The 9,141-nt window shown below is 43.1% G+C and overlaps 1 protein-coding gene across 7 annotated transcripts in view; it reads right to left on the reverse strand.

Moving 5' to 3' along the window:
- Positions 1-9,091, reverse strand: part of DCBLD2 (discoidin, CUB and LCCL domain containing 2) — a 46,432-nt gene extending 37,341 nt beyond the window's left edge. For 6 of the 7 annotated variants that reach the window (XR_014950446.1, XR_002466802.4, XR_014950379.1 and 3 more), the window contains exon 1: positions 8,936-9,091. Coding sequence is in view for 3 of the 7 variants with exons in the window: in XM_085562289.1 (XP_085418415.1) it covers positions 8,936-9,044 (109 nt within the window). In the remaining 4 variants the exon portion in view is untranslated. The remainder of the gene's footprint in view (positions 1-8,935) is intronic. The other variant, XM_085564373.1, reaches the window with a different exon arrangement.
- Between the last annotated feature and the right edge of the window lie 50 nt (positions 9,092-9,141).

Below are 9,141 nucleotides of genomic sequence, written 5' to 3' on the forward strand. Positions count from 1 at the left end.
AGTTAAAATAACCAGATATGGGCTTTATCTGGCTGCAGTCCTGCTGAGGATGCAGCAGCTGCCAGCTGTGAACCCCTGTGTGGTCCTGCAGGCAGTCATACATGCACAACAGGCTCAGCGCACGTGCTGGATCTCTGGGTGCACTATCCTTCCAGAGGCTAAAGCTCTGAACTCTGAGGAGTAACCACACAAAGTTGCGCCTCTGTAACTTGCCTTTCCACTCAAGACACTGAGGATGTCCCACCTGCCTCACTCCTGTGAGGATTCTCTCCAGAAAAACCTCCATGTTTACATGCAAGTACATATACAAGTGGCTTGTCTCGCCAAATCCAACTAAAACACTTTACACATCCTATTTTTGCATTTTTAATTTTATATTAGGGTGAAACTAAAGAGAGCTGTAGCACAACTGCTAAAAGAGTTCAGTGTTATCCCTCAACATCAAAAGCTGCAAATGGGCACTTAAACAGCTACTCCTACCCCAAGAATTTGCAATTAAGAGACCTTAAAAAATTTCCTCTTCACAGTTAAGCAACATTTGAGGTATTATGATGGCCTGATCTAAATTTAGGAAAATCACAAATGGATCACTGAACAGGAGGAGAGAAAGGTACTTAGGGATGAAAAATAATTATCCTTTTGCAAATCTGTAATAAATTTATAGAACATTTATACACAAATCTTGATTAAATGGCAGGTCACAATAAACAGTATGATGACTGACAGCAGCACTCTGGGAAGCATTTACACCATTTTCCTGTTTAGAAACCACGACAGAATAATTATCTGCTCACAACCATTTTCAGAAGCGTGTCAAGCTTTTCAAGTTCCCTTTTCCACCATTAATAGTATTCACGAGGATGCATCAAAGGATGTCAGAGGTTACTACCTCTGACAGCAATTAACGTAAAGAAACAAGAAAATCAGAGGGGTTGCTTCTAAGAAGTGGTTCTATCGGAAAAACCATTTTGGGGAAAGAATTTTAAAAGAGAATCCATGTGACCTCATGCACAATCCACCAAATTCCAGCAAGACTGACAATCCAAAGATGAGTAGCTGGCAAGGATTGTCATTCTGATGGGTAATATTCCAATCCTAGATAACAAAACCTCTTCCTTGAGCTAAAAGTATATTTGGAAAACCTGAAAATCTGGGAGGAAGATGTAGAGGATAAATTAACTAGTGAAGATATTAAGTGGGAAGGGGAGTGTTTATTAAAGCAAATAGGTGATCTGACCATTGATTTTTCAGTTTATAAATGATTCATGATCTATGGAATATGGTTAATAAGGCAGTCTCCTGTGATTAGTTGAATTGAGTTGTCACATCATGAAGAATGTTAAAACGTTATACACTAATTTAAAACTTTTACTGAACAATGAAAAACGCTAAGAAAATCAAAGATTCCCACATAGGAAAAAAAATCCTTGTTTTTTTCTTTAATACTACAATTAACAAAGCAACTCTAATACAGTTTTGCCAATGAAAGACAAACTCTGGCATAAAGAAAATACCAGATAAATATTTTTAAAAAAAGAAAAGAAATACTGAAAATCTACACAAATAAAAAACCTCTAGACACTCTCAAAAAGAAAAAAAAGTGTCAAGTTTGAACCTGTGTGATCCTAATTTATAAGTTATTTTACACAATGATGGTTTTATAGTGTACTGAAAAGCAGAAAGGCCCTTTATGATTTCCTGTACACCTTGACTACTTAGAGTTGGCTAGTCACCACTCTAAGTAAGGGGAATTCAAGAAGTAGCATTAAACTTTCTTTCCAGAAAGTTTTTAGACTTGAGCAAAGGCATCTTGAAAAAGAGACTTTTTAACTATTTCCAAAGCTAGCATGCTTTAAACACCTGGAGAAGAAAACAAACAAAACACAAAAACAATCCCCCCATCCCCACCCCATCTATTTCTAAGACATTCTTAAAAACACACCTACATTCCTGGTATTGCCAGGAACGACACAAGTGAGTTCACAGCCTTGGTTCAGCTTCCAGGACATTGGCTAAAGCAATGTACGCAGCAGGGAAATAATGATTCCCTGCATCACGATGCACAACACCTCCTGTACAGAGGCCAGCGAGCCGGCTAACACCCCCTACTCACGTCAGCAAACACTAAAAGCAAGCACGTCTGGTACACAGTCAGCCCCCATTTCCACATGCTCCGCTTCCAGCAATCCTTTTGCTTCAAAGAATGTACCGTTTCAGAAGCAACTGCCAATAGCTGCTGAGAATCCTTGCACTTCTAATGGTTCGTGGACTTGCATTTTACATTGCTACTGCAAATGTATTTCAGTTGTTTTATAGCTAGAGGGGCCACCCCAAATCACAGTCTCACTGCAAACTCACAACAAAATATGTAGAGGTATGATTGTCACTTACTGTAAAGAACATTTATATGCTTGATTTTCAGGATGCAACTAAACTCACCAAAATCAAAGGGACAATTAATCACTGAGCTTCACTATCCACCACCTGTGCTGGTCCAAACCTTACAGACTGGTAATTCACTGAAAATTATTTTTATTTTGGTATTTGCAGAGAAAAAAGGATATAACCCAAACAGAAGTGACAACTCCAAACACAGAGATTTTGAAAAAAATGCTAACAGGAAGCATGTAAATGCCATAAGCAGTACCAAGTGATGTGTTACAATATCATGATCCAATTGATTGAAATAGTGAAATAGCTAAACAAGTATGAACTATCTGCTTTAATTTCATTTTTGAAGAGTTTAGCAACCACAGAGAAATGTTACCCTCTTACAACTCTTCACGAAGGGAAACTAAGTAGTCATGCAGGGAAACACCAAAGTTACACACTTGAAAAAAAAGCACAGGTTAAATGCTTCTTATCTATTCAAGAGCTGGTGTTTGAATTTTTGGGGTTTTTTTCAGGCACTAGACAAAAATGCATCAACCGGAAGACATTTTCAAAAATCAGTGTTATTTTGTGATCCAAAGGTCAAAACACTATCAAATTTTCAAGTATAATTTTTGTTTCATATAACAAAGTGTTTGGTTATAAAGAAACAATCTCAGATATAAATAGCACCGCTCAAGCTGTTTGCCTCCAGTAATGGATGGCAAAGAATGCAGTTTAGCAAAATTTGGTATTTCATTTCTGTATTAATGAACAGGCTTCACAGATAAGAGCCCACCATTCTGTATAAAAAAAAAAACCTCAAGACTGAAAATTCTATCTTAATACAAGTTACTACAGGCCCTTCTATGTCAGTATCAGTCCCACTCTCCACCTCCCCAAACTTCAGTTTAACAACAAATCTACACTCTATGCTTGGACAGTGGTTTCAACTACACTATTTTAAATAAAAGGATACTAAATGTTCCATAATATTTGATTTAGAGAAATTAATCTAAAAGCAACTTAATCAGAAAATGCAGGAGGGAAAGGAAATACTTTGACTACAAAACAAATTCCAGGTTTTCCTAAAGCACAGTGTGCAGTTATAAAAGTGGGGGTGACAATCAACGACTTTTTTAAAAGCCTTTCAAAATATGAATAAAATAACCAATACAGAAACATTTCACAATACACAGAGCAATAATTCCAAAGGGATTTCATTTGAACTGATGACTATCTGAGCTATGAAAGCTGATGCATTCAAGGCAGCCCTTAACCAGCTGGTGACTGAAACTACACAGAGCAGCAGTGATTGCATTAAAAACCTAATACATCAATTCCCACAGCATAAAGCAGAGAAAGGAGACATTTCTTTTTCTCTTACATTAATGAAATAAGAAAACACTCCTGAAAACCTTGAGAGCCAAACATCTCCATTCAGTAGTAGGAAAATAATTTTCCTAAAGACTGCACTAACATGCTAGAAGGCCACTGGCTTGAGATGCACACAGTAACAGCATACGAGGTTCTGAAAGAACACTTCCATTGCTTTTTTTAACACCAGCTCAGGTGCTTGATTACTATAGCCACAGACATGTATATGTAAAACCAACACGCACAGTACTGCTTAAATCCAAAATGCAGTACATTCTTATGAGTACGAGAGCTCCAAAGGGTATCTGCACGAAAGAGTGATTCCTGCACTCTTTACAGGAGCAGACAAGGCTAGCATGACCTCAACAGGCTCCCAGATGATCCTGTACTGGGAGGCACCCTCCCAGAAAAGATGCTCTGTAGAACATATGGATATACCTTTTGCCCACCAGATTCACACACCCACTTAAATAAGGCTCATTAACTGGAGGAGGAAAAATAACGTTGCTGAGACTCTTGTTTTCAAAAGCAAAGAATATCCTTTCTTGTTAGGTCTATACTTCTGATACCAGCTCACTTCCCTTCAGGAACAGCATTCCTCCACAAAATTCTTAACAGCACTGTTCCTCCTCTCTAAATCTATCTTCAGGGTGCAAAGCTGGGAAGTTAAAAAGAGCATCAGAAAACCTGAAAAAGCCTACCCTAACATTCAGCCCTGCCCTTGAAAAATTCTTCCGTACTTCTCAACACAGAGATTAAATGGATTTCCCTCAGCAGTCCTGCCTAAATGGTACCAATGCCTGAATCCTCAAGCTGCACAACTGCATCTTCAAAACACTGCACTCTTAAGTAAAACTGTCCCACTAAAAAAGCAGAACAGTTCATTAGAGCATTGCCCTCCTCCTTATAAAACACTTAATCTGATGTTAATTTGAGGGACAATAAATCTCTCATGCAAAGATCTGAGGGTCTTTTTAACCAAAATTATTCCTTTTGGATTTGGCTGTGACTACCTTTCTTCCAGATCAGCCCTGCCAAGGCCAATGCATACCAAGGGCAGCGAGCCACCACTCAATCTAATCTAGCAAGAACAGAAACCAGCACAAGGCAGCACATGGCAGTCGCTCATGTGACAGATGGCTTTGTGGCACTGCTTTGTATTCACACACCCGGAGCTCTCTGCAGCAGAACAACACACCTGCAATGGGCTACCCCAGCAGCTGGAACCCTTGTCAGCCCCTGGCATAGCAGGAGATCATCCCTTCCAAGCCCCAGAGGGAGAAGCTGCAGCCTCCCTCCATCTCGCTCAGCCGCAGGATCGCAGCTAGAGCCATCTTCTCCTGGCCTCGCTCCTTCTCCCCAAAGGACGGCTGATGGAGCAGCACCTGCCCAGCGCTGGACTGGCCACAGCCAGAGGCACCACAGCCTCCCTGCAGCAGGGACAGGCAGAGTGAGAGCAGGAGTGCTGCGGAGAGGAGAGCCCACCGAGAACTGAGGAGAAACAAGGAAACACAGATACTGCAGCTGAGTCCCCAAACACAGACTAGAAATCCATTTCATGAGGCTCCATGTGCACAGGGACGGGAGTTCTTTCACTTCGTTTTTCAGGTGACGGTAACTCAGCACCAGACATTCAGAAATTGTTTTTCTCTGCTACACTGCAGTAAACATTTTTAAACTACTGTGATGAATCGCTTCTTTGCACGTTCTTCAACAAGGCTTGAGCATATAACAACATCCTGATGGGCTGCTATTTGTTTAGAACAAAATGTGGGAAGCTCATTCAATAACAAGCATCCAACACTACACCCTGCAAATAAATCTGCTTCAAGACACTGGGGAATCAGCTTCAGACTTTAGGCACTTTTCCCGTTTTACAGGTACATTGGGATCCACTAGGAATCCCAACAGATGGCTACCAAACCAGTTTGTGTGGTAACAAAGTTCTTACTCTACAGACCCTACAAGCTTCACACCTTCAGAATTACTGACACATTATTCAACTTCTACTTGGATGAAAGCTAAGCAACCATTCCTTCACAAGCTGTGTTTTTTTAAATTAAAAAAAAAAAATAGGCTAAACTTAGCTAATGAACAGACCATACCTAATGTATGTCAATACCTAAACAGCTGCTAAGAACGCTGTTTCTCAAAATTCAATCCACAAAGAGCAGCAAGCTTAGCTGCTGGCTTGCTTTCATTCACACCTGCCTAATTACATGAAAAACAAAAAAAATGCTCTAAGTATTTTTCAAATACCTCTTTCCTTGCAACCAGGATCTAGAATCACTACAGAACTGTTTAAAAATCACAAGAGCTGACTTGCACAGCCATCTGCTAGACAGACACCAAGGCATGATATTATGAAATGCAGCACAAGGCACTTCTGAAGGTGTTAGAGCTAATAGAAAATGCTCCATTTTAGAAGACAGCAACACATTCAAGTTCAAGTCTTTGACCAAGGAATTCTGAATTACATACACAGAATGATTTTAAATATGATAGGCTGAAAACAATTCCACTTGAATCCTACAAGATGATATAGTGGGCTACTATGAAAAACATATTTACCACGTGCAATACCTGCACTTTTTAATTTCTCAGTTTGCTGCTGTATGGAAGGAGTACCATTTGACCCAGAAATAAATACAAGCTTCACATTGACCAAACTAATGTTATTTTTAAATCAGTTCATACCAGTAAGGTGCTCTACAGAAAAGCATGTGGGAAATGAAAACACTATCTTCAGAAAAAGATTTAAATACCATGTTGTATGTGAGCCATAGAGCTACTGAACATTAGGAAAGAAAACGAACAATTACTTAATAATAGAGGTTAATAAGGTAATGAATGAGGCTACGTACATAGTATCACTACACAGTATCAATCACCCTACTTTTATAAAGGAGCTTAAAAGCAACATTAATTGCAGAATTCCCCAAGTTTTGGTTACTTTCATTATCAACCAAGATAGTCCCTTAGAAGCCTGATCACATATTTAATGCCCTAATTGAGTAATAACTTTGTGCAGACCTTCAAAACCTAGATAGCAGCTTCATTTCTATATGGGATTCCTTAGACAAATTAGAATTATGCCAGCATTTAACGATGCACGACATGGGCTCCCCAGCCTTCTCCGGAATAAGATAAATAAAAATATTTTGGCAAGGAAACAGTCCCTCACTAGCAGAACTCTTCTTAGAATCTCCAGCAGTTTCTCACATTGAAGCATTGTATTCGGCAATACCAGAGTCTCCCACCTTAAAACAAGCTCTGCTTTTTGTTAGCAAATAAAATTAAGCTTGCCAATAAAAAGGTTCCCCTCCTGCTCAAAAGTTAAACTTCTGAGCTAACTTTAAGCATTAACTAGAGAAACACTGCAAATTGAAATCAGGGTAGAAGTTCTTCAGTCGTTTCCCAAAGTACAGAAAGATGAGGTTTCACACATACCTAAAAGCCTGCTGTCCTCACAAGTGCCACTTCTTGCTGCATGGTCCCAGCCCCTTTAACACACCCCTGGCTACTCCGTGAGCCAGTTCAACTCAATCATTGCAGGTAAATTATGACTCTTCCTTACCCCCACATTATTTCAGTCGTCTCCTAGAGTAACAAACTCAGTCTGCTCACCAAAAGGTCACACAAGTGTCAGGTCAGCAAAAGCATGATGTTCCTACAGCATGAACGAACACCTTGCCGCTGTCAGCCTCAACCAGCAGCAACCTTCAAAAGACTAAACATTAAAACAGCCCAATCACCCTTCAAAAGCAAATAGGTCTTCTCCAGCTCCATTATAAATTCCAAGAAAACAAACCCAGCTGTGTCAAATGCTCATTAGCATTAGTTTTGCACGTGTACAGAAACATAAATGCAATTAGCTGAAATAAGAGGAAAAGGTCCACACAATTACCTTGCTCTACGGATGCAACACTGAGCTTCTTCCATTCAATTAATTATTTTTAATTAATTAAATATTTAGTTTAGATGCAATTAACTTAGAGTGCATATAGTTCCTAATCTCTTTGTGCATTTAAATGCAACATTTCTGAAATTCAACCATATTTCCATCTCTGAGATGGAAAGAAAGGAAGTTATGTGACAACTTAAAACAGTTTCTGAGGAGATCAGTTTCTGAAACGATGCAAGACCAGTGCAAGAAGCAAATGTAATTGAAAAAAACCACAAAGTTCATCTTTCCAAATCCAGACGTGAGTTTCAAGATGCTGTCAAAACGCTCACTCCCACCACTTTGTCCCAAGCACACGATCAAAGTGACAGTCACAGTGGCATCCTCTGATCTTCTGCCATGAAGTGACTAAATTGTGCCTCGTAATTTTCACAGTGCTAAAGCCTGCTCATTAATTCCACCCCAGGAGGAGAAATCTCGTCGATTTCTCCAAACAAAACTAAACCAAAACAAACAAACAAACAAACAAACAAAAAACCAAAACAACAAAAAAAACCCCAAACCTAAAAACCCAGCAACGCCTACTACCCTGTCTGTCACAGGTTCGGGACTCTCACCCCTATTTACACTTCTGCATACTGTCGGGCGAGTGCAAGTTTATTTTCACAGTAAGCAGAAGCTCCCCTGTACCCGGCTCCCGCCGAACACGTCCCGGCTGCAGCCGGGGCCACCCGCGGGCCGGGCGCTCCGGCCCTGCCCGAGCCCCGGCCCTGCCCGAGCCCCGGCCCTGCCCGAGCCCCGGCCCTGCCCCAGCCCCTCCGCGGCCCCGGCCCTGCCCGAGCCCGGCCCTGCCCGAGCCCCGGCCCTGCCCCAGCCCCGGCCCTGCCCGAGCCCCGGCCCTGCCCCAGCCCCTCCGCGGCCCCGGCCCTGCCCGAGCCCCGGCCCTGCCCGAGCCCCTCCGCGGCCCCGGCCCTGCCCGAGCCCCGGCCCTGCCCGAGCCCCTCCGCGGCCCCGGCCGCTGCGAGCCGCGGTCCCGCCCCGCTCCCCGTGGGAGTGCGGCAGTGGGCAGGAAAAATGTTACTTCTTTAGTTTTTGCGTTTTTTTTTTTTTTTCCCCCAAAAGGGGCTCTTCTCTCGCTCTTTGTGGGCCAGGCAGGGGACAGGTTTGGCGTCAAGGGCCACATGTCGAGGGGCGCACCCTCCCAGCAGCGGAGCCCCGGAGGGTCGGTTCCCTTCCCCGGCCGCCGGGGCTGCGGGGCTCGCCCGCCGCCGCTCTCGCACCCACCTTTCTGCGCCTCGGTGCCCCGCAGCAGCAAGAGGAGGAGGAGGCTGGGGCGGAGCAGCGGGGCCGCCCGCCGGGTCCCCGCGGGGCGCAGCCGCCCCGGGCTCACCATGGCCCGCGGCGTGGCCGGCGCGCCCGGCGGTCCCGGGGCATCGCGGGCTGCGGGGCGGCCGCGCCGGGCCGCGTCTGAGCGCTCCGCGCCCGCCAGC

This window comes from Lonchura striata, chromosome 1 (assembly GCF_050655825.1).
Source record: "Lonchura striata isolate lonStrDom1 chromosome 1, ASM5065582v1, whole genome shotgun sequence".
NCBI classification, from domain to species: domain Eukaryota; kingdom Metazoa; phylum Chordata; class Aves; order Passeriformes; family Estrildidae; genus Lonchura; species Lonchura striata.